This window comes from Haemaphysalis longicornis, unplaced genomic scaffold (assembly GCF_048455015.1).
Source record: "Haemaphysalis longicornis isolate Haplotype H1 unplaced genomic scaffold, Haemaphysalis longicornis Haplotype H1 scaffold_8, whole genome shotgun sequence".
In the NCBI taxonomy this organism is placed as follows: domain Eukaryota; kingdom Metazoa; phylum Arthropoda; class Arachnida; order Ixodida; family Ixodidae; genus Haemaphysalis; species Haemaphysalis longicornis.
Genome location: NW_027526445.1, coordinates 109,010,015 through 109,035,970, shown reverse-complemented (window position 1 = coordinate 109,035,970; position 25,956 = coordinate 109,010,015). Strand labels below are relative to the sequence as shown.

The 25,956-nt window shown below is 49.9% G+C and overlaps 1 protein-coding gene across 1 annotated transcript; it reads right to left on the bottom strand.

Annotated features, from left to right (window-relative positions):
* Window positions 1–6,171: 6,171 nt before the first annotated feature.
* Window positions 6,172–19,891, bottom strand: LOC144148427 (uncharacterized). Its single transcript, XM_077679960.1, has 4 exons — window positions 19,787–19,891; window positions 16,823–16,987; window positions 12,249–12,338; window positions 6,172–6,453 (listed from the first exon to the last, which is right to left on the bottom strand). The coding sequence occupies exons 1-4, from the start codon at window positions 19,889–19,891 to the stop codon at window positions 6,379–6,381; spliced, it is 435 nt and encodes a 144-aa protein (XP_077536086.1). The 3' UTR covers window positions 6,172–6,378.
* Between the last annotated feature and the right edge of the window lie 6,065 nt (window positions 19,892–25,956).

The window sequence follows — 25,956 nt, the reverse complement described above, 5'->3', positions numbered from 1 at the left end:
AACCCAATGCTCACCTCATTTTTGGCATTGTGCAGAGTTGGAAAGTCCTCGGCGCTGAAAATATGATCCCGATGTCCTGGATGCGCTGTTGTTCTTGAGTTGAGCTGGTCTGGCCGACGCAGGGGTAGAAGTCTTGTTGCTTCTCTTGCTTTCTTGAATTTTCTTCAAGTCTTCTTTCTATTTGTGGTTGGTGAGGCTCCAGGCTTGGTCGGTTTCTGGTATTTGCCGTTACACCCAGAAGTGCCGGTGAGATGGTTACCCCCACAGAGGAGGCAATGGGGAGTGCATTTGGGTTCGACATGCCTTCGGGAGTGGTAGCCACCTCGCAGCCGCATTGGCCGCAGCGCCCCGCCTTGGGTCTCGGGCAGATATCCGCCCTGTGTCTCTCCGTGCCACAACGATGACAGGCAGGGATCGTTTTTTTCTACAATCTCACCGGGATGGCCTGGTCGTGGTAGATTTGGCGGTGAACAAAGTTAACCTCAAAGATAACGACAGCGACGTGGCTGCTGCAAAATCTTCAAACGGAAGCGATTTTGCCGTTTATCCATCGCAGCTTGGGTTTGAGAGAGGCCGACGTATCATCGGGATCGATGGTGGGGACCCCTTTGCAGACATCGCTTCTGGCTTTAGTATGTTCCCGAAGGGGAGCTGGCAGCCGTCGACTGTCAGCGTGACATCATCGCCGAGCAGCCGTCTGGCGTCAGGCCCTGAGTTTAGTCCACATACAATCACGTTTTGCTCCCACACCGGCCACACAGTTCCACGTTCCGCATTCGCGTAGGAGATTGCGCACTGTGGATCCTACTTGGCATGGAGCAAAAGTTGCCTTAAAATCCAGCGCTGTGCTTGGCTTGAGTACCACGATGAGTTCATCGCGCCCAATTTGGGGCTTGTGCTTCGGTAGCCACTGGGGCTTGAGGGATCTGTGAGTCGAAGGCTTGCTAGCCACACCCCCTTGAGGAGCACGCCCAGAACGAGCCGGCGTCTGTTTTTGGCCAGGAGCGTCGTTGCCTTTGGGAGTTTTCGAACTGTGTTTACGTATTCATTTGCGAATGTATTCTAAATATTGTTCCTCGGATGGCGGACAGTCCTTGTGTTGGGCGGTATCCATGCATACGACTTGCATTGCGACATTATCGAAGCGCGTGATTGTCTTCGACGCTGCCACCGCCGAGGAGGCCCCGGCCTGCGCTGGCGACACGATGTTCGCTGCCAGGCTTAGGGGCGTGGCCGCTGGTGAATATTCAATCACTCAGAGCTTCCTCAGAATTGGGCCCATGTTGATAAGAGTGGTATCTGCGTATGGCACTGATCTTCGGGAAGGTCCGAGTTGAATTTTAGTCACAAAAAGGAGAAATTTGCGTAGCCCACTGAACAGGCGAGTGTTCCATGCACGTGCCGGCACGTGCTCTCAGTAATGGGAGATCCCCCCCGAATGGCCGGCGCACCTCTACGTCCCCACTATCAAAAAACATGAATTATATGCACAACGTCGGGCGCAGGCGGGAACGAGCACGTGCGCTGGACAAACGATTTGAAGATTACATGGTATACGTTCACGCAGCCGAATATCGTGCCCGCGACGCCATGATGGTAGCAGTAGTCGATATTCAGGGACAGTTACTCACGGCCGCATCGCTCGCTACGGTGCGACGCATGGAAGGTAAGGAAGTCGCCATTTCTGAGAATAACAGCGCGAAATAACGGGACAACGTGAGGTAAATGAATGACTACGTAAGAACGGTGAGCGGATTGCTTCACTGCACATGGTTGAAAGTGCTGGTACAGTCTGAAGTTTGGCTTAAGCAGCGCCTATTTCCCCTCCAATGTTTTTTATATGTATGCTTTGATTTCATTTACTACCACTAGTACTCTGTTGTGCTGATTGGTTTTCTTTTCGCGGCCACTTGTCCGTCATGTACGAATTGTATTAATGCGAGTTTTCGATGCCTTCGAGTGGGTTTAGACATTCCTATGTTTATTTTTAAATACGTTCTCGCTGGGGAAATTTGTAATTGCAACAAGGGCTTTTGTATGTTCACAATGAGGCTGCTCCTTTCTCGAGCATGATGTTCGACAACTCACGACTGCTCACAGAAGCTGCGGCTGTGTACGAGGCGAAGCATGACGTGGGGTAATGGGGAGTGTTAGAACAGGGGAAGGAAGTGCGGGGGTGTGCCATGAAGTTAGGGGAAACGAAAGCAACACGCCTGTGCGTGGCGTGTTTTAGAACAACACAAGCAGCAGGGGCCGATTGCCGACGATTGGAAACCCCAAGGGTCCGCATTGGCTTCAGAACTATCGACCACTCATCGGTAACTGGCTAAAAGATTGATTGAGCGCCAAGAAAACGGCTGCCGGAAGTCAGGTCAAACGGAAAGCCCATCGTAGGTCGAGCTTTAGCCGACGGATAGTGGCACAATTTGTCCATTCGCTTACCGTGCACGGTTCATGTGCAACCACGACGGTTATAATGGTGAACAGGGAACAACGCAGCAAAAAGTTGTTACCTAAAGAGCCACAGCATCCTTCCATGAAACAAAGCGCACTCAAACTAACGTGCAGCGTATTTTAAAATAGCGTGCGAGATAGTGTTGCACGTTGTCTAGGAATGGGTCATTTGTGTGTCCTGACACAACGGTGTCCGTCGGGCTACTTGATTGTTGTTCCTTAGCGCGTTCTTTTTCTCCACCGTGGGGCTGGTGCACGGACGCGTCGCTCTCACGTCTCCGTCTCTTGTGTGGCATGGAAACCGCCGTAGTACTCCTGTACATGTCTGTGAGGTACCTGTTTGTACTCTTGGTGCCGAAACTCGGGATAAAACAACAGTGGTATGTACCTCAACGGTTCTTACCAATGACTGAAAAGAACTGAAACCGCTTTCATTATGGCCGAATCACGAACGGAGCGTACTGGAAATCAAATATACTGCAAATGAAGTGGTCATAAGCTAACATTACGAAGCTGACCTCCGAAGCGAAGGCTGGCATTTTGAAGGCGCACACAATGGTTGAAAAAATTTCCACAATTACCGGCCGCAATGACAACGATTCCAGGCAACTACTGAACGCCGACAGTGACATCGAACCATTCCTGACTGGGAACAACGCTGAGCACGGGTTTATGGACACAACTGAGGTTTGTGTCATCACATGGTAATAGATCTTAAAGCAAAGCCATGCATTGAGCATTATGGTTTTTCTATCAGAGACGGCGAAGTCGCGTCGCAGCTCCTCGACCGCACCGATGCACGCAACTTCAATTTGCCCAGTAGCGTATCACGGGTTAAAATACTTCTTCAAGACGCAAGTGCTCCATCACTGCCTTCATCCGCGTCGGGACTGTAGCACCGACACCGTGGTCCACGAAACGACGTCTACCGCTACCGTTCAACTCGAACAGATACCGCAAAGTCTGCCTGTAGAGAAAGGTGCATATCTTGACGCTGTGCTTGACCTCGCTTGAAAAACCTACGGTGAGCAGAATTCATCAGTGAGCGACAACCGAGCCAGAACGCAAGGCATCGCGGCTAACGACGTGTTCCCAAGGGAGTTATAGCGTCCATCGGAAATAAATTTAGGCGCATCGAAGGGAAGTCTTGACTAACGGAACGTGGGCGAACCAAATAGTAGAAGCAGTGACAAGATATGAAACGGCTTTTGCTCCATGGCAACATTTGCCGATGCGCTGTCTCGACATCCACGCACGAACTCGGAGCAAATATTTGGCGTCACACATGGCGGTCTTGGCATACATCGGGGTTATCGCCGCTACCGTGAAAGCGTAAACTCGCGAAAGAAACAGCACGTTAAATACTACCAACGAAGTGTTTTCCCTCCAAACATCCACACTTGGAAGTACCTGCGCAAGAACCGTCAGCGAGACCACCGTATGCCTGGAACGACTGGAAACGGATGATGCAGGAAACCACACCGCTGTTGGAAGTACAGGTGTGTGCAAGGACTATACGTTACGCATCACACTTTTCTCATAGCGTGGTGGGGGGGGCGAGGTTGTAGGAACTTTATTCCTCGAAGATGAAGAAGTGAGTACAAAGGTTGGTAGAAGAGGACGATGAACAACGATGGCGGCGATCGGGTGTAATTTATCTGTGATGGAATGTAAATACTGCCTCTTTCCTTTTACCGAAAGAAAAAACTATATTATTTTCTGTAAACTTCTCTGTAGACGTGCGTTACAGAAGAAGATTGAATGGTAATAAAATGAAAAAGACTTAGCTCTGTGGTAGCGGCACACCGCGATCACTTTGTCGCTACTACAACACCTTCGGTAAAGGAAAAGAACTGTATTTGTATCAGATTACACACAGAACACGTGGGAGATGTTGTGGCGGCAAAGTTGATTTTACCATCACAGAGCCTTCCTTCGTTTTACCTTCTTTCTCACAACACTTTTCTTTTTCCGGAATCGTCGTAGGCGCGGCCCCCGTACGTTCGAATCATTTCAGCATTATGACTTAGAGTGGCGGCCATGTTTTCCAGTGCCGATTGATTTCTGCTCAGAACGTCAAATAAGCACACCAATGTGCTAAATACCCTCTAGTGTAGTGTGGTAGAGAGTAGTCCGGGCTGGGACGATCTTGCGTGCTGCAAAGCTGTGAATAACCAAGATTTGTTTGTTTTAAATCCTTGCACCCTTAGCCATGTTGCCGAGGGGTAACAACGAGCTCTGGGGGAAGAGGCAGAATTGGTAACTGCTCCTTGGCAACAACATCGAGGAATTCCATGAATAGCCCGGTAAAGGGCAATTATTCCAGATAAGAAATTGAATCCTCTTGTACTGCACAGTTTGGTGCTAAACAAACCTGATGGAAATGATCCTACTCAACGCCCGCATGACCAGGAACCCGCTGTGAAAATGCCACAACATCCCTTCCCCAACACAATGTTCATTATTATTCAGTGCCATATCCTGTTTCAGTTAACCCTTGATAAAGCTAGATTGCGAACGACCTTGAAAGTTACCCGACCCATGATGGTTGTTGGGACCAGCCTGAAGTAGTTGTGATATGCTCGTTCTATAAACTATTTCTCTTGTTCCTCCTTCGTGTTGTACCTGCTGCGTCTTGCGGGCGTCACCTTCAAGCTTGCATGCCTCAGATGTTCACGTCATGATCCTTGGTCGGCATCTTTAATCTTGGGCTGCTAATGCACGGCTGTGTCGCTTTCGTTCCCTAATGTGGTGTTTTTATTGCGTTAGGAATGGACGGGATGTGTGGGAAAACGTTTTCGGCATTGATACCCGGATCCAGCGCGACAAAATGTAATAGAACTGTGCTCTTGCTTACACCCTGCGTCAACGTTGGTTGCGGTGTCGAAGCTTTCGGTCTTCTGGGGCACTGATTTAGTTGCACGGGTCGGGTAACTTCAGGGGAGATGTCGGCTGATTGGACATGAGTTTAGGCGTATCGCAGTGTTTGGCACGGAGCGTGGACTCTTCTCGCCACCAGAGTGGGAGAAATGCGAAAAACGGTACAACGAGTATCTCTCCTCATGTGGGATGCATACACAAACAGAAACACCAAATGCTAATGTGAAACCGTTATATTTCTTCAAAGAAAGGGACCTTGAATGATCTTGGAGTTGAGGCCAACGGTGCGAAAACTTAGGAAAGGTCAGAAGGGAACCAAATCATGTCAGCTATGCCTAAGAGATGATTAGTTATTTCCAGAATTAAACAGTCATTGATTGGTGAATGACAGCATTAAGGTAAACTGGTATTAGGGCGTATTCAGACAGATTAAGACGGTTTGACTTGCACTAATAAAGTTGGAGTAATGTGGGATTAAGGTTGATCAAGGAGGAACATTCGAAGCATGGTGGCTAAACATTGGTTGTGGTGGATTAAGATAAAATAGGGACGGCAAAATAGCATGGCTGCTCTATCGACAGGTGGTCGTTTGTAATAGATAGGTCTTTACAACCGGGAACAGAGAAATAGCATGGCTGTTCTGTCGACAGGTGGACATTTGTAAAATATAGCACTTCACAACAGAGATCAGAGCTACGGGCGTTTGCTTTTAAGGCACGCAAATGACCTACCTGCTCCCAGAAAATTTTCAACGCATAACCGAAGTTCTTCACCTGTAATAAACGAACTTCAGTGTGCAGCTTAAAAGGCATTCTTTATTCTGCAAAATCGCTCCGCAATTGTAACATTTTCCTTAAAATGTGAATACAAAGGTGCAACGAAGATAGACCGTTAATTTCTGCATGTCACACTGACTGCCGTTCTTAGTTTAATACTTTAGTAGAGAAAAATACAAAAAATTGACAAAAGAAATTGCGTGTGCAGAAAAGCCCGCTGCTGCACGTTGAGTCGTGTTCATTAGTTGCACGGCAGGGCACTGCTGGACTATTCGACGTACTTCTTGTACGTCACGTAGGAGAAGTGGAAGGCGTGGAAGCCTCCAATCACGAGGGAGAGGATCTGCGGTAAGAGAAGGAGAAACGGAAACAACACTTCGTCGGGTCACAGGAAAAGAATTAGGACGAATGCGCTAATCTAGTGTACAGGCAGTTAAACACTGAAGATCTAATACGAAGCTCCGTCGGTACCACTTCCGCCCTGCCCGGCGTTCTCGCTTGAGCTGTGCTTCAATCGCTCCCTTACTGCGCGCGAGCTCTGCTGCAACAGACAGCCTTTTTCGGTCCCTGCGATCTGCAGCTCCCAGTTCTTACCACCGTATTCAGAAAGCATATTTAACTTATGCCATAAGGAAGCCTTTCGTAATTGTCGAAAAAGGACCAGAATGAGAAAACCCCGCTTTGCGTTTCACAAACCTTCCTTAAGGCGCACTTATCAAAGGCGCCCTTTTCGAGGCACGCTAGGCTCCTGCGAACGAGGCTAGCACGCGATGCGCCAATCCGTACATGGCGTGTGGGCGGGACTTGACATGTGCGCCAATAGCGGAGAACGCTTCTGTGGCGCCAGCTTCGAAGCCCTCGGATCAGCCAACTACGTCCGCAGCCGGTACCCGCAGGCAACTTCAGGCTTAGCATCGCGGCAGAATACTGATCGCGGCTTGCGCTACTACCGCGCATGACTATATCAGAGTCCTTCAATGCTTCTCTGGTCATGAAACTCCCGGCCAAGTTTCGTACGGGGACAAAGGCGACCGCGAGGGGCGCCACCGCAGATCGGAGGGCATCAGGCGGCCGCCGCTGCTCTGTAGCCAGACCGGCAGTCAGGAACGCAGTAGCAGCATGCCCGTTCGCACCAAATTTTTTCGCCACTCACAAAATGATAAGTCGATTTGAGCGGCCCACGACACGTAAAGCGAAAGCGCACTGTTGATAAGGCGGCGAGCGTCTGCTTTATCTTACTCCGTGGTCTGTTCCCTGCCAAACGCGCTCTGACCACGCCCCCGCCAGCCCTCCGATCAACACCAGCGCCGCGTCGCGGCCTCCCGGGCAGCGTACGATGCTCACCCACGGCCGGGCTGGAGGAGCGGCGGGCGCGCACTTTCATACGGCCTGCGCTTCGGGTATAGTTCCCACCTTTGACCGCCGCTAGTTCGTGTCGCTGCGGACCAACACTCGCCGGTTGACCTACAGCACGCGCGGGGTAGGTAGAGCGGCGGCGCGCGCGCACTTGCCACTGCTCTAGCCCTGCCGTGGCTACACGCGATACCTGTCCGGGTAAATTTACATGTGCGTCATTAAAATAGGCGACTCCTCCCCCCTTCTGAATTTTCGGTTTAATTGGGTCAAACAGCCTAACATTATCACTCGGAAGCGCCTAATCAAAAAATTGAAAGAAACATTTTAACTCGGGGCACATGAAGAAAAATATGCGAGGCCTTCATATCTTATCAGCGACTGTATTATATGAAAATGGTGAGACAGGCAAATAAACACGGCACTTTCCGTGACTGAAATATCATTTCTTATTTTTTATTTTTCCTTTCGGATGATGTCTTGGTTTGCACAGGCACAGGGCACGACCAGTGACGCGAATGATTTCCCGTCGAGGGAGATAGGGTTATCGCTTAGCTAAACGTGATTCTGCTATTCACGCTCCGGTCGGGCTGAGCGGCCCGCCGGCAGCGAAGCGCACTGTCAAAAACACACAGCTGCTTGGCCAGAGGCGATGCGTCGACTAACAGAAAGGCGGGTTGGAAGGGCAGAGGGTTGGTTCGAAGCGCCCCCACTGTAAAGAATCTGCTGTATTGGTTCCTTCTTGGGTGCGCAGGCCGTATGAAAGTGCGCGCTCGCCGCTGCTCCAGTCCGGCCGTGGCTCACCCATAGCGTGACGGAGAAGTTTCATGAGCAGAAAGGCATTGAAGGACTCTGATTATATATTGCGTGAATTTTCACCACAGCATTATCCCTTTCTCGCATGCGTAACTTGGTTTGCGCGATCAGTTAAATTCGGGCAAGCGGCAGCAAACTATAGCTGCGCCTGCCAGCGTCGTTCTACGAGCGGAGGCAGCGCCATGGGGCCGGCGCTGGCCGCATCGCGCGCTGGCCGGGCCGGTGGGCTGGTGAGAGGTGCGCGGTGTGCGCACGGCCGTGCCAGGGCGGCAGGCGTGTGCGCGGATCGTTGTTGCTCGCGGAAAGCGCGTTATTGTTTGCAGCTTTATCAATTTCTCGCGTACAGCGCGAAATCGGATACCTCAGCCAAGATATCGTAGTAGTCTGCAATGTTGGCCGGGAAAAGGCTCACTTAAGTTAGGTCTGTAGCTAACTTCAGTAGCACATACTTTCTGCCCGATAAGTTCGCGAAAAGGCGCCCTTTGAGCATACGTTTGGTTCTTGAAATGCGTTGAGGAGCCGAAAATGGTCCGAAGGGAAAAGTTCTACTTAAGTTAGGTTTGTGAATACGGGGGTTAGTGTTGGTAGTTGCCGGAGTAGCTGAGTCAAGTACACAATCAGCTAATGTGTCTCCCCTTATTTCTCACTACTCTCCAACATTTTTTCCGGATTTTTATTTATTCTAGATATATAAAGCTTCGCTTTAAGTGTTCGGGAAGTGAATAATTTCCATCACCTATGCATCGGTACCAGAACCCTGCTGCAACGTAAAAATACACACTATAAAAAGACGCCAGGAAAGAAATGCAACAGCACAAAAAACAGAAAAGTTACGAAGGTGCTTCGAACTTTCTAAAAATGAGAAGGCGGATGCCCGGTTAGACGTTCTGTTGATTCGTTCTTGAACTTTCTGTTCAACTTTACTGCCGGGCCCACCACCACTTGAATATCCCCCTGGGCAGCCTTCTACAAAACTGGTTCCGTTTGCTCGCCATTGCCAGGACACGGCCGCTTGCTGAATACGACTCCCGTTTTATCGACTGACAGTGGCCAGGAGCTTTTGTTTTCAATGCGGCCCGTATTCCATTCGCGGCAGTGTCCTAACTTTCTTCGGCCATGTTTTCTCTTTCCCTGCTAACCCTAACATTTTTGCTAACTGTCACACCTTTCACACCGGAAGAACGCCTTGGGGACAGTGGACAAAGCACGTTTATTCCGACGGCAGCGCCCAGAAGGCAGCATTATGGCAGCATTATGATGATAATGCCTAACGACGGCAGCATTATGATGATAATGCCTAAATAAAGACAAACTCATACCACATACGTCTCTCTCTCTCTCTCTCTTTTCATCACCTCTCCACTCTAACACCCCCACCCCCTCCAATAAAATTACACCACCTTGCCGTAGGGGAACCGTGAGTAGTATGCGAAACAGCTATGGGGTCAACGCAATTTCCCATTTCGTAGTTTCGGTAGGAGAAAAGTGTGGGAGTTACTATGAAACCAAACGGTACATATAACGGTAGCTACGTACCTCCAACTCACGGAAACGACGAACTGAAAACTAATGGGCACTTGAATCGACCCCATGGCTGCTTCACATGCTATTCAGGGTTCTCCTACGGGAAGGTGGTGCAATTTTGTTCTTCTGTGGAGTATGCTGGCGCATCTTGTCCCAGTCTGTGGTGTGGGCTGTTCCCAGCTTGGCTCGGAACTTGGGACCCCGTATCGTGATTGTAAGGACGTTGTGATCGGAGCCCAGACCCTCATCTTCGCACTTCCATGTAACGTCGAGTGATCCGCTCAGCCACTACAGGTCCGGTGTTGTGTCCCTAAATACACTGTTTTCTCTGCGTGTTGGTACCCCCGGTTCGTTCAGTAATGTTATATCTTGGTCGTCCATTGTCTTGACTAGAGCCTTTCCTTTCTTTGACTGAAACACTTGCACCCCCCCCCCCCCCCAGCGTGTGCGGTGCGTTGAAGTCCCCGAGGATCAGGAGCAGTCTGGTCCACGCAAGCTTCCTCGCATCCAGCCCGACGCGGTCAAAGTCGTATTGTTTTTGCGAGGGTCTAAAGTCGACGCTCATGATGAATATGTTACTTTTTCTTCCGATTTCCCTTGCATGCATTTCAACGAGCGTATGTTCACATCCCGCTTGCGTTGTAAGGTGTTGGGTGGCTGCTATAAGGTTCTCTACGAGAATCGCCGTTCCCATTTTCTGGGGTCGGTAAAAGGGACATACCCCGGGAACCTCGGACCTCCTCTTGCCTCCTTCAAGGCGAGAATGGCTGGTCGAATTCCTACCGTGTTTATGTATAGCGCGAGTCCCATGTCCTTGTAACGAATGCATCTGCAATTAAACTGGAAAATCGTTGTAGGCTCTCTACTGCCCTTCCGCCTACCGCTCCTGATGTTTGTGTTCGGTGTCATGCTTTGAGGGCGAAATAAAAAGTTTCTACCGAACGTCATAGTGACATGTTTTTAAGAGGGAGTCACATTATCGTATTCATAAAACACTCACCTTATCAAACAAATAAGGCCATTAGGACCATTTTTGATAGATCTGTTTAACTTTTCGTAACAGGGTACGACGGATTTTAAGCACCAGGTTCATGAATTAGTGATAGCAATGTGATTACGTGAGCCCTCGTCAAAGAGCCCATGAAGACAAAAATACAAGTTTTGTTTACTTAGAAGACTACGTCGTCCCTATAAGAAACTTACCAATTTTATAGCCAACTTCAAAGAAATCATAAAGAAGTTCAGAAAAACAGATGAAGCAGTGGCTGCTCCCTCGGCGCTGTCTGGTGAACTTGTTTGTGCAGTTGGCAGTCTCTGTCCAAGAGCACCTCGAAAAGACCTGACTAGTGGGGTTTTAACTCCGTTGGATCGTATCCCTTGAATGCAAACCTGCGGTAACAACGCTGATTACCGTGCTTTTAAAGCTGACATCTATTGTGTGACTCATGCTCATATTCTGTCACTGTATCGCAAAATTCGAAGGTTTTTTGACATTTCTTGTATTCTTTTTTGGTTAAAAAAAGAGTGTTTCGTCATTGTATGGGAGCCAAGATAGTTCCCAAAAGCTAGTTTTGAAATTGAAGAAAGTTGTGCTGCGTCCCCAGGCCCCTTAAACACGATAGCTTTTACGCCTTCCTAAACGCGGATGTTTAGTTAGTTCCTTCCGTTCGTCTGTCCGTATGTCTGCCGGTCGTCTTTCTGTCCGTCCGTCTGTCGGTATGTGTGTCTGTCTGTCTGTCCGTCTGTCTGTCTCCCCTTCCGTCCACCTGTCCGTCTGTCTGTCTCTCTCCCAGTGTCTGTCTGCCTGTATGTCTGTCCATCGGTCTGTCTCTCATTCTGCCCGTCCATCCGTCCACCCGTCTGCCTGTCTGCCTGCATCTACCTGCCTGTTTGTCTATCCGTATGCCTGTCGGTCTGTCTGTCGGGTTGTCTCTGTCCGCCTGTCTGCCAGTGTCTCTGTCCTTCCAGCGATCTTTCCAATTCTGTGTGACTGCGTGTCTGAGTGCCTGTTTCTCCTTCCATCCGCTAATCTGTCTGTCTGTCTGTCTGTCTGTCTGTCTGTCTGTCTGTCTGTCTGTCTGTCTGTCTGTCTGTCTGTCTGTCTGTCTGTGTGCATGTCTGTCTGTCAGTCTGCCCTTTTGTCGACATGTCCGTCCGTCCATCGCTCCGTCTCTCGTTCTGTCTGTCAATGGAAGTACTTGCCGTCCAGCCAAAAACGTGTGTGCGAATCTACTACTTTCGCTGTAATTGTACTGCTGCCGGACTCGGCAGTCGCTAAAGTGCGCGCAAAATTAATTTCACGCCAATATCTTAAAATGTATTACCTCTAAGCATGTCCGATCATGCGATATCTTGTGCCTGTGCGTGCGCACCCCCTCTATGAAACAATTCTGTGCACATAACTATTATCGACCAAACGGACGCCCCACTTGGCCGAGTACTCACGGCAGGCATGCCGACTTCTTTCGACTCCTTAACGAGCATGATGCCAGGGATGATGTACATCAAGGCGCCAAGTCCATGGAACAGCACGTACTGCGCACACATATAACGAGAGGCAGGGGGAAATGAAACAGGAAGAAAATGAATTGTTGCAGGTGGTGGACCTTCAGTTATAAAGAAACACAACATTATCTTAACTGTCCTAATTCAAGCGCAACGCATTCGCACCATATGCAAAAGAATGAAGAAAATAAAGAACGTTAAAAGCTGCGCCGTATTTTGGCTTTGCCAGCGTGGGCTACTGCATGATCGGATTCTAACGGTGTTATCGAGATTTGTAGGCTAGAATATACTCTCCGCGAAAGACCCCTATTTTAGGTTTAAAAACATCAAACTTACACTGGGATGCGAGTTTAGAACGACAATAGCTCACGTATTGTTTGCCTCCACTGAAGCGATGGATGCGGTACTTCACTGGGAACGCGCATTTTGACAGGAGGTAGAGCTACTGCGCGACTTCGTCTTCCTTTTTGCCGTGGTTTGTTTGCCACCGCTAGAGTAATTTCTCAACAGAAAAAGTCCCAAAGAAATAGGAAACTACTCGTGTAACACTCGAAGTTCTGATATTAGGGAACTCTTTGCAGCGAGCGGAGGAACAGACGGCTGGGGTGACGAGGCGCAGGGGCAAGTTCCGTAATGGTTCTTAAGTTCTGCACGAGTATATCACAGGTCGAAAAGGTTCAAACAGAACGGATGGCAGGTAGTTCAGTGTTCGTCGTCACGTGGGTGAACTTAAAAAAAAAATCACCGCCATCCCGCCCTGCGAAAATGGATGTCCAACGAAGCTGTTGTAAACCATTAGAAATGCTGGTGGGGCGGCTATTCAATGTGTCTGGCCGTCTCGGGAAAGAACTGCTCTATTTATTGATACTTGTCCTGAATAGCATTCAAACCTAATCTGCAAAAATCTTTACCACAGACATGTCGGAGGGGGGGAGGGGGGGTCCATTTTTCACAGGTGCCTTATCATCAATATTGCGGTTTCGCTCCTTGCTTTGTGGTTGCTTTAAACGAATACTGAGCTCGATGGTGGATGCCTGCTTAGCCTAACCCTTGCGCTCGGCGTCTTAGGCCAGAACAGCTGGGTCCTGCGTGGGATTTTGTTTACGACCCGAAATGTTCCAACCAAACAGAGGGTAAGAGCTTCTCTGTAAAATTGGAGCTTGAAGGGTCTTTTTGTACTGAAACCTCGCTATGAATTTCGATTAAGTGCCTGTAAACGTTTCCATCATTCTGAAGCCCGTCTTTCGAACAGTGTCGTCGTGGCCATATTGGTTGAAAAAAACTATCCGATTGTTTTTCTTAGGCTATACTTTAAACGAACTCCAATTTTTATTCCAACCTAATATGGGACAGCCAACTGATTTTCGTGGAGTGTACGCCCTGTGCCCCCAATGAAGGGCGACCACTTAAAACATCCCGAACCGAAACGGTTTACCTGATGGGGCCCTAGAATGTTTCAAAGTGAAATTTCCAGAGCCGCAAACCAACATGTTTTTGACTGTACGTGAGATGCAAAGAGGTACTTCAAATCCAGCCCCAATCTAAAACAACGAAAAACTGCAGCCTGTGCAGAACCTACGAAGTCATATGTGCCAAGCTGTGTGGTTGCTTGTGGCTGGCAAAAGCCAACGCAAATATGCAGGGCTTAAAAGCTTGCCAAACGAGCTTTTTGCGCCTAAATGTAATGCATGTGCACTTTACACCAGTAACAATTGTGCGGTAAACAATGAAAGTTTCGAAAATACGCGTTACCATAAAAGTACTGATGGGCACTGCGGTTGGTTTTGGGCACGCTATGGTTGTTTAGTTTCACAGCAGTTCACCGCTTTGGAGATGTCTTATGCCAGACTGGTCGATTGGCGTAAGCGACGTTGCCTTACCTGACCCAGTTGGTCGAGCAAGTTCCATGTTAGAGAAAGTGATTACTTCCTAGCGTAACAAAAATAAGCCAGGTGCAAATACGGCAAAAAAAAAAAATCCCCCCACCTCCCCTAATGGGATCGTGCGGAAATGCGAATGCATTGGGTGCACCGAATTCTTCTTTGCGGTATCGTTGCCGCGAGGGATTCGACTTCACCGACTTCCATCGCTATCAAGGCGCCAGTCGGCAAGCAGTCACGGAGAGAGGCGCGCGCTCCCTAAGTCCCAGCTGCTGGTCCTGCCCCCGCCGGGACGCTGGAGGAAACGAGCCGCAGAGGAAGCGGAGCGTAACATCATTGTCAGGGCCGGCGACGGCACGCCCGTCCCGCACGTCCAGGGACTTCGGGTCCTGGGCATGTACGTGGACGCTCACCGCACCAACGGGACAGCGGCCCGTCACATCGCGACCAAGATCCGGATAGCGGCACGCCTGATCAAGCACGTGGCGTCGCGGTCGCGCGGAGTTCGAGAGGCGAGCCTCCTGCGTATGCTGCAGGCCTTTGCAGTCAGCCACGCAGCGTACGCGGGAGCGTTCCACCGGTGGACCGAGGCGGAACGACAACGCATAGACGCGGCTATCCGCAAGGCATACGCGGGAGCCCTGGGCCTGCTGAACGGGACCCGGACGTCGGCCTTGCTGTCTCTGGGAGCACACAACACGCTCTCGGAGATCAGCGAGGCCCAGAGGACTACACAGCTGACGCGCCTGGGCCGCTCCGCGGTCGGAAGGCGCCTCCTGGAACGAGTGGGCCTGACGTCCCCGGAGGAACCGAGCCCCGAGTCGACGCCGCTGAGCGAGGTGACGACCAGGAGACTGGTGGTGTATCCGCTGCCGAGGAACGTGAGCCCGACGGAGAACGTGGAGAGACGAGCGGCGCGCGCCAGGGCGCTGCTCCGCCAGTACAAGAACGACGACGGCGCCGTGTACGTGGATGCCGCCCGTAACAGGAACAGACCGAACACCTACGTGGCGGTGGCAGTGTCCGCGACCACGCGTGAAGTGAGAACCGCGTGTAGCGTGCGCGCCCTAAGCGCGTGCCAGGCCGAGGAGATGGCGATAGCCCTGGCCGCGTGCTCCCCGGGCGTGCGAACAGTACTGAGGCAGCGATCCATAACTTCGCGCGCGGAGCCGTGTGCGGTGCGGCTGCGCGAGTGTTGCGTGAGGACAAACTCACGACACAGTTAGTGCTAAAGTGGTTCCCGGCCCACGCGGGCAGGGACTTGGTGCCGAACTCCCCGAATCGCAACGAGGAGGCGGACGCCGCGGCCCGTGGTCTCGCCACGTGCCGGACCGCGGCCGCTCCCGCCCCCGAAGAGGCGACGACGACCGCGAGTGAAGACGACGAGACGCCGCTGACAGACTACGGCGGTATCCTCGCATGGCATCGGGAACAGAGGCGCGACTTTCCGCCCCCGCACCGGGACCTGACCCGGCGAGAGGCGGTGGGACTGCGCCAACTCCAGACCGAGACGGTGCTAACCCCGGCGCTCGCGCGCCACGTGTGCCCCAAGCTCTTTGCGAGCGAAATGTGCAGTGTTTGTGCGCGAGCGACGGCCACCCTGGCCCACCTGATGTGGGGTTGTGACGCAGTGCGCGCGGATGGTCAGACGTTACCGCCGCGAGTGAGACAGTGCGTGGGGTCCGCGGACCCGAGTGACCAAAGGAGGGCCGTCCAGCATCTCGAGGCTGCCCTGGCCCTGCAGAGACGAAAGGGCGACCGCCCGAGTAGTCCGAGCGGGGTAGGGGTGCACCAAAGCCTTAGGTCCTAGGCCCGACGTGAACTCTTAGGACTATAAGAGTAGCGTAAGGTAGGGTGACCCCCGCGCCCTGCGCGGCCGGAGGGGATCCCGCATGCCGGATGTGTGACAATAAAGTCTTTTCTCTCTCTCTCTCCCTGCATTTATATGCGCAGCGAGCGGAGAGGGGTACGCGGAGAGGAGAGAGAGACCCGCGCCAGCCCGCGCGCGAGCCCTCTCTCCGCCCCGAGCTCCGCGATGCGAGCGCCCTCACATGCCGAGCGCGCTCCTCCTCTCCACTCACTCTCCGCTACTCCGCCCGAGCTCCGCGATGCGAGCGCCTTCACACGCCGAGCGCGCCCCCCCCCCTTCTCTCCTTGCCCTCCGCTACTACGCACCTGCTCCGGTTGCTAGGCGCGCGCCACAGCTGTTGCTAGGCGCACGCCGCTCAACGACACAAGACAACCCGCGGCTAAGAAATGCATTCGCATTTAAAACTACACTCCGGCGGACGCTAGCTGTATGCTAGCGCCATCTGGGAGCACTGAAGACATGCAAGGCTGCAGAGCGGAATGAAGCAGTGGAACTTCGTCTGAATACGCGCGCTCGTACGACTTCATCCCAGACGTCACGAAAACCCACGATTTGGCAGGAGAATCAAAATGTTAACCTAAATCACTTTCTGAATGATTGAGGCATCATTTGCGGCCGGACAAGCACTGGGGGAACTAAAAAACACGAAATCTGTGGAATAAAACAAACTTGTTTTTGTCTGCATGACCCCTTTATGATCACTAACTGTCGTTGAATTGCATTGTTCAAAGAGCAATACGCAGAGGTGCATGAAGGCGGCTCACGTAGAAGAGGGTGGGCAGGTAGAAGGCCGAGGTGGCGCTGAGGAAGCTGCTGATGATCATGACCACGCCGTTTGAAGAGAAGGTGTACGAGGCGCACCACAGGCATCTCTCGGAGGTCTTCTCGGTCGCATTCCCCAGGGAGAAGAAGAGTATCAGGCCGCCACACTGTGCATGCGCGCGTTTGACGGCATATATGTCCGGTGATTGCTTAACGGAACACACAACTGTTACTACGTGTCTGTTCTGCGTATTGCTGCGTTTAGCTAGATGTGGTCCTTCTGAGTTGCTTCGGTATACTCCGCGAGTTTCCGGCGAAATAGTTTTTTGAAGCGCAAAGGTTGAACATCGCTCTTAATTGCGAGAAGACAAATGTCTCCCTCGCAATACGTAGAAACATTACTTTTGAAAAATTATCGAGTGTTGTACAGGGAGGAAACAGTTGCTGGAAAAGAAAATTTATCTTTCCGCTGGAAAGTGTGGAGTTACACGCTGGAGGGCATGCACATACCATGAGTGCATACATCTTCACCCGGGGTATCAGCCTATACCATCCTTTCGGGCCTTGCTGGTATCAGCGTGAGAAACAAAAGGGTGTGCTTGCGATCTGCGGCGAATTAAACTTTGCCTTATTCGACTAGAACGCCCAAGTGCTGTACACCCCCGTGATAACGAAATCATCGCGACAGGGAACAGGCATCGTTACAACCAATATTTACTTAAAGGAGGAGAGATTTCCGCTTAGGGCTCCGTACTGAGGATCCTGAAACACTGCGAATTTAGCCAGATTTTGAATAAAGCGGTTGCGCTGTAACGCAGCTTAAAGGCCAACTGCACTCAAATTTCACCCTGGCTAAATGTCTTCGAAATGTGTCGTAGGTACCATGAGAACTATTGCGACGCGCCTGGTAGCTCTGTGCTATGCGTGGTTATTCCGTTTTAGGCATTCAAAATACGCCCTTGCAGACAACAAAGCACCTGCCGGCGTGTCGCGCAAACAGCCGTTTAGTGGAGGTGACCTGCCAGCCGTCCAGGCCGATCGGCCTACCTCGCAGCGGGGGAATCCAGGAAACTCGTATTTCGCGCCGGTGCGCCTGGCATAGAGTTACGCCTGGCTTTCATGGCTCGGAAGAGGCTTCGTTAACCGTACGCTTCTCTCCTTTTCGAGTGTCGTCGTGACATCATGCCTACGCGGTGTGCTTGCGGGACAACCGCTCGCTTTTCCGCGCGCCTCCCACACCCCGCACGCGCGCGCTCACTCTCCTCCTGGCTGGCCGGGCCGGCCGAGTCGGCCGGTCCGCGCAGCTCGCGCCGTCACGCCAGGCCGTCTGGCCGCTCGCGCCGACGGCTGATACGTCACTTCCGCCTGCCTGTAATGGCCGCGTTTTGCCCAGTTTTGTTTTCAAAATCGTCGATTTTTGCTGGTCGCTTGCAGCGTAATTACGTGCATTTTAGGCGTGATACTTCATCCATCGAGGTCCTTTTAGTCATACTATGCAGGAACAGTGATTTCGGGCGGTCGAAATTTTGAGTGCAGTTTGCCTTTAACAGCAGCAGGTCCTATGTGCAAGGAAAAATAAACTCCTATGGTGGACTGCGAGTGAGCACCTCGTCATTGTGCGTAGCGAACTTGACGCTCTGCCGGGGCGGGCGTTTTGCTCCGGCTGCAGTAGCCCGCAAAGCAGCGCTTCTCGCACGCCCGTTGCATACCGCGCGAACGACGCTTTGCGGTCTAACCGTCTTCGTAGCGACGTCTGCAAGCTTTATTTTGGTGATTGGCTGCCTCTCGCTGCTGTTGTTGCTCACCGTTACAGGTATTTGGTCACCGTCATTAACACTCCCACTCCTTCCTCTTCCTTTCGACTCACTGCACTGGCACCAGACTCAATTCTACTACGCGAACAAGCGTTGACGGGAATCGCGCGTGTAGCCGCTTGTACATTGTAGTACTGCATCCTGAGATACCGCAGCTTACGCGGCGCTTGTGCTGCCAAACAATCTGTTTGTCCCACTTCCACTGGGGGATCAATTGCCAAATGCCAAGCTGCGTTCAAAGTAGATGTTCGACTGTTCGAAACAGTTGGCGATACGACAATATAATGAGACTAGATCGTTTTGTCGCACGAGCGGTGCCGGAGCTGCAAATTCGCGAGCGAAATTTGAGCCATGTTTAAGAAGCTTGAGGCGCCGCTCGTGCGCGAAATGATTTATTCTCGTTGTTCTGTCAAATCGTCAGTCGTTTGGAATAATTCAACCTCTGCAAACAACGTCGCTAGCATAATGAAACCTGTGGCAGCCTCGAAAATACGAAAATCGGTCCTATTGCCGCCAAATTCGCACCATGTAGAACGGGCTCGAGCCGCGCAGAAGCAGTGTCACCTAACCAGCGCGTCGGCGGATGCAGGGCTTGGGGTGCGCTTCGACTGAGGTCTCCTTGGCAACGTCGCTCTCTCCAATTTCGAAGGCACTCGGCTCCCCGCTCTCCCTCCCCTCCTTCGTTTTCCGCCTTCTGTGCTCGATCTCTACAGAACGACGTTATCGGCGCGAAAGAATTGCCAAACATGCGCCATTTATTTGCTCATGGCATGAAAAGAAAATTATAAACACAGGCCGAAAAAATGATTCCCGGTCCCTCTAGGTGTCATATGCTTCTGACACAAAACTTCCCTCCCTCACTCTGTCTTGATCACAAATATAATGCCAATAATGCCAAGCTTCTGTGTGTTTTTTGACAGGAAGACTACGAAACGGCAGGGAAAGGTCACACTGCACTCATTCAAAAAAACTCGTCTGTAATTTTCTTGTATCAGTGTATTATGTTGTATAAGTCATTCTCATGCATAATTGTACACATTTGTTTAAAAAATACATTAGGGGGCACAGACTCCGTCCAGCCGCTTCTGTTGGATTTTGTCCACGCTCCTGACATCGGTGCTTTTTATGTCAAAGGATCTTGACTTGACTTACGACTTCCAGAATATTGAAGAGCCCGTTGATCGTTGTTATGTAGTCGTCCAAGGAGACCTCGATGATCCGGCCTGCTGTCACCGGCAGAGTCTCTGGGAGGGCCATCTTGTCTGTATACGCTGACAAGGACAAGGGGGGGGCGTATGATCCGAGGAGAGTTCGTCGCGGGGTTGCAGGTTCTGTGCAGATGATGGGAGGGTTGAAGGGGCTCTAAGCCACAACAACAAAAAAGGGCTTCTAGCTAAGTACCTGCTAATGCCCCTGCAAACGTCTTCGAAAGACGACACTCTTCTGCCGCCACTGCTACGTAAATGCCCTTCTCTACTGCCCTCCACAGTAGCGGGTCCCCTCCTATCACATCCCTACCAAGGTAGATGTTATACAGGTTTGCTGAAGTCAATTAAATATTCCCGCGTTCACACTGCTCGAGCGCCTTTTTTTGGAACCTGTCGTTTCTCTTGGACATGGAATGCGGCCACGAAGTCTTGGCTGGGGCGCGAACCATTTTTCTATTTTTCAGTCAAAATATTGTACTTGTATTGTATTGTATAGTGGTAATATTGAGTAAGAATAAAAAAAACGAGTAGTTTACATTTTATACCGCATATATAAAACTCCCATCTGTTTTATTTTAAAGCAGATAGTCTAATACCAGCTTCGTATTGATGCGTTGCTTTAAATATACCTATTGTTTTTCTTTCGCGCCCCGTTGTTGACGAGTATGAAAAGCGCATCAAGATATCAGTGGTTTCAAAGGTTTTACTTATGTAAAAAAATTCTTTTATCAGAATTTTTTTATCGTCTTCCCGGATCCATGAATCGAAGTACTGGCAGACTAAAGACAGATCAAGAGGCCACAGTTTTGGAGGGCGAGTGACGTAAGAGAGACTCTCGTTGTTAACAGTGTTTGCGGTTGGGCAAGTTGGTATATCTTAGAACGTTGCACCGTAGAACCCAGGACAGAGTAGAGAAATGACATACGCCAGTGCTGTATGCGTCTTAATAATTAGCGGCAATGACAGCATCTCCGGCGATGGATCAGCTACCAAGTGTGTTTTACTTTCTTAGGTTGAAAGTCTAAAGTCCTTCTGTGATTCGTTTCCCATCTTTTGAAATGCGAAATAAGACGGTACATACGGCGAGAGACGCCTCGACGCCTACTCTAGCCGCGGTCACTGGCTTTACATAAAAATTTCAGACGGGCCATATTGTCATCATAGTCTTTCTAGAGTTCTTCAACGGGAAATTTAAGCTGTTTGTCCGTCTGTACTTATATTCAGCCGTCGTGGAAGAGACATACGAATTGCTGAACGTTGTGCTTAGAGAGGCAAAGCATTTATAAACATCTAAATCTGGTGACAATGTTCATGCTTGTTAACATTAGGCAAATTTAATACAATACATGAATACTTAAATCATATTTTCAGTGTTCTTTTATTTAAAAAAAACCTGGGTGCTTCACCAAATGAAAAAAAAAAACAAATGTGCAGAAATTGAGAGAATCGTCTACTTATGCGTAGCATTGTTATAGCGGTTACCTTGGGTGTGAGTTATTTGCAGCCAGTTTTTTTGGGGTTTTTCGAAACCCTGTCCGTCCAATTATCTCCATTTCCGCTATTATAACGATTACAGGTAAAACGTTTCCTAAATCTGCAATATTGCTGATACACAGGTCATTATGCGCTTCGCCATTTCCTGTAGTTTTTTATTTTTTCCTTTTTTTTTTGCTTTTCAAAACTTTGTTGGCGCAATTATCTCTATTTACACTGTTATAACGATTACAGGTGGAACGCCAAGCAATCTGCACTTTTGTGGAAATGCAGGGCATTATACGGTTCACAATTTTCCGTAAGTTTTTTGTATTTTTCTTACTTTTGTAGTTTTTGAAAATTATACTATCCATTTAGGATATTATAACGGTTGTATATGGAACTTTTGCGACATCAGCATTGCAGTGGAAATGCACGGCGTTACACGGTTTTGGTTTGAGAGGGAAGGTACTCGGAAAAGAGAGCTATGCATTAAAAATCGCGTACAGAAAAAATACAAAAAGGGGTCTCATCGACATTAGCACTCGTGGCAGCATTTCAATTTGTCAAACGTCAACAATAGCAAAAGTTTTTAGTAGAACGCGCGCAGAAGGCGCGCGGAGAAGTGGCAGGCGGTAAATTTGAATTGATTTTACCAAACCTTTGGCGTGTTTGTCATGGGAGGAGCGAATTGGAGAGTAAGAGGCGGTAGACGACTATTGTCTTTCTACTACATGTGCAACGAAGCGAGCAGATACGCGGCCAAATTTTTCTGTCAGCAGAATAAAAAGATTTGCCAATTTACGACGTGCCCCTTGTAAGCCGGCACCAAGAACTATCTTGGGTGGTCTGACCCATTTTAAATGTGCGACATTTTGTACGTCGTCAAAAGTCACTCGTACCCTAGTTACACGGGCAGTATTAACCATGGTTAAGGAGACCGCGGGTAGACAAAACCGCGGTTTGCTGCGCTATACGACAGACAAAACTGTGGTTACACCGCTAACCATGGTTAACGCAAACAGAGCCTGGTCATCTCAATTAGGTCGCGCTAACGGCTGTTACCTCAGTCGGAGTGTGCAAAATCGCACAAGTTAGTTCGGACGCAAGTGGCGGTGCATCACCGGAGGCGAAAAAAAATCACCTGGCGTCCGCAGGAGACGAAGGCCCTCAAATAGAGGGCACCCCAAACATGCCACCCGAGGCACTTGCGTTCACTGCGTCGCTCTCGCAGTCAGCGCGACTGCCTGTGATCAGCGGCTCGTTTCTTGATCCACGGAATCAACCCCAACAAAGGCGTGCTAAATTTGTAAATTCCGCGCCTGGTCCACCAAAAAAAGGACAAAGCTGAAAATAATGAAGCGTTTCCAAAAGAACTAAGAAATGATCCGCGAGCATGTCGGCCGCGCGTGCAAACACGCCGGCGCGCCTGCCCTTGCGGCGCTGGAAGGTGCTCGAACCGGCGCAGACCACGGCAGAAACAGCTTGCCGCCGCTGTTCGAAATCAATCTGATAACGGAAAAGAACTCCAACCTGCGACAAAGTGGTTGTTAGTGTGGTGAAAAATTGTGCTGTATATTGTAATTCGGAGTTGTAGAGATAGGGGTGGTCAAATATCCAATGTGATGCTAAGCTTGAGGTTCCCAAGAGCTACCTGAAACAAGAAAACCAAGCCGGTGGCGAGCTATCGGGGTAGCCCCTCTCTCGCCGCGCGCGAGTGCGTTGCGTTTGGATATGGAGCAACTGTCTTCACGGTATTTCGTTTTGTCTACACTGCTCCTCTTTGTTTTTTTTTTATCGGGAGGTTACAAACTTGTTAATGTATTTTTGTTGCGCTTACAACCAGTGACCCATGTCAACACAATTTGAGTTTCCCGAGCAACAACCAAAATCGCTGTTTGTGATGACCGCCGTTAATATTTAGTAACCTCGGTTAAACAAAACTGCAGCTACTTCTACCGTGTAACTAGGGTAATATTTGGTATATTGCATTATAAACTAGCCACGTTTAATCTCCAGATGTGAAAAAAAAACGCGTAATCGGTGCATAAGTTTTATGACCTCCACAGCTATAGGAACCTACGCAGGATGCACCATGTGACGTGTTGAACCAATCACGGGTAACTGCCATGAGAAATTTTGGTGTTTTTTGTAGTGACGACTGAAAAAGCAGACGTCGGCAGAATACAATTTGCAGTATTCGACATGGCCTCGCCAGTGGACCCCAGCTATCAGTCGGCAGGGAGCGGCCCACACCCACCTGCACAAAAACTCATCAGTCCTCCGTAAAACCTGAATAATGTCATCCCAGACATCTTTGCTTTAGCTCTGTGCTTTAGAAGCACATCGGTATAGAAGCGAGTGGCGTGTAAATTACCGGAATCCTTGGATGTTTAAATGAGCCTAATCTAAAAAATGCCAAACTTCCGCACCAATTACAGTTGACATACTCGGAAAGAGGAAGAGAGAGAGAGAGAGAGAGATAGACAGAAAGAGGGAGAGATAGTTATGGGAGCCGGGTAAAATATCGTCTGAAGGCGGCCTCACTGCATGTAATCGACCAGAGTCGCCATGCAAGGAAGTCAAGGGTGAGTGAGTTTCTTCCCAGCCCTTAAGAAAAACGCAGGCATTCGGCCATATTTGTTTCGGTGAACACAAACGAATCAGAGCCAGGTTCAGAGGAAACACGGCAGAAGTGCGGCTCACCGTTGTCACGTCCGCTCCGGTTCTTCGTCTTCTTTCTTCTTCTACTTCTTCTTTTGGGCTTTGCCGCGTACCGTCAGGGACATGTGAAATGCCAACACAAAAATATGAGTCAGAACACAGAAATTGAAATAAATGCTGTTCGTCGAGGTGAAATAATGACGCGTGTTTCTGGAAAGCCAAATTTCCCTGCTTTGTTACGGTAAGTAGGCTCCGCATCAATTTGACTTGCATGGAACAAAATTGCGCCTTTTCTGTGTACTAGTTAATTTTTTCGCGATCGAGTGTCAATTGTCCATGACTGGATATCCTTCCCAGGTAGGGTTCGTGTTTTGCTGTACACGGGATTTTGCAGTACACTGCAAAATCCCGTGTCTGCGACCTCATTTTTTTTTTCATAGAGGTGACAGTAACAAGGAAATGTAGCGGTAAGGTCACCTTCTCTGCACTAAAAACTGCAGAAGAGACGGGCAGAATTCCCTTTGGGAATGACTTCTAACCGGACACCGCACTATGCTTTGTCCTCATCGTCCTGGTTCCCAATATCAACGAGAGCTTCCACGCTGTTGTGTCGTGGGCGACGGCGAGCGGCCTCGGCAGCGACGGGAGCGAAGGCCGGCCGCCGGGCCCACCCACAAGCCCAAGAAGAAAGAGTGCGGCCTGCTCGTACCAAGACCAGAACCCAAAAAGAACGTTTATTGTTCGACAAGACGACACCGAGACGCATACGCACGTGACCCGTCACGTGCGTCCACAGCAACGACATCTAGTTACAATTAATACAACCAAGCGCACACAGTGAGCGGGCGCTCCACTAGAGGGCGCCACTACACCACATCATCTCCCCGTTGCAAAAGAAGTTCGCACACTCTGCGAAATACCTACAGCATCTTAAATGCACTACACCACATCATCTCCCCGTGCAAAAAGAAGTTCGCACACTCTACATCATTCTCCCGTGCTTTGAAGAATGTCTGCATCTTCCTTTCCTTGACTCACACAACAGGCTATCAGTCGCTCACGACAGTTCTATAAGTCCCCAAAAAAAACCCGTCCAAAAAACATTTTCGCTCACGACAGTTCTCTAAAGTCCCAAAAAAAAACCCGACCAAAACACTTTCAATGATGATATACGATTCAACACAGACATGACACGTTCAACATGACGCAGAGCATGAACCGTACGTATACCCCTTACTGCACATATTCGCGAAGCCACTGAGGCTGCTTAGTCTTACGGCGCGGACGCGTAGACGTTGAACTTGCATTATTTGACGATCCAGAAGCCCCCTCATTTTCCCTTGTGTTGTCTACATGGCTATTTGGATCTGTTTGTTCACTATTTTCTTCCTGACATTGTAATGGTTCCCGAGGGACAATGGATTCAGACCTTGCACTGGTAGAAACCTCCGACAGATCAGGGTCTGTCTGAACACTGGGGCTTGTCCCTTCTGACAACTGTAGACTAGGGGACTGACTGTCACAAATGTCCAAGTTAGACAAAGAGTACAAAAGCTCTTTATGCCTCGACGAGAGTTCAACATTGTCAAAGGAATACGGTGCTGAGCCAACCTCGATTCCCTTCGGAACGACTGTGAGTTTTGAAGCGTTCCAGATCTTTCCATCACTGAGCTTAAAGGTGAAAGGTGCAACCTGAGCTTGCACTGTCAACGGCTTACTATACTTCAGAAATCCTTGCTTACGGACTTTTACCTTCACGACATCTCCCACCTTTATGGGGGTCTGCTGCGCACCTTTCCTTCTGTCAAAGTACTGTTTCGCTTTATGCTGCTTCGTGAAGACCTGATTCCGAACATGAGGCAGGAAATTGTCCGATTATGCTGCCTTTTTACGTATCCTGAAGTTGCTAATATCCACTTTGGAACGAGGCTGACGTCCATGCAGCAAAAAAGCTGGAGAAAGACCTGTCACTGAATG

What these genes read in the sequence shown, in the direction of transcription:
- LOC144148427 (XM_077679960.1), bottom strand. Translation starts at nt 19,891, where the DNA reads ATGGCCCTCCCAGAGACTCTGCCGGTGACAGCAGGCCGGATCATCGAG. An exon ending in TCTTCAATATTCTGGAAGTC is followed by an intron (nt 16,988 to 19,786) that starts GTAAGTCAAGTC and finishes GCGCATGCACAG; the next exon opens with TGTGGCGGCCTGATACTCTT. An exon ending in ACCTGCCCACCCTCTTCTAC is followed by an intron (nt 12,339 to 16,822) that starts GTGAGCCGCCTT and finishes ATGTGTGCGCAG; the next exon opens with TACGTGCTGTTCCATGGACT.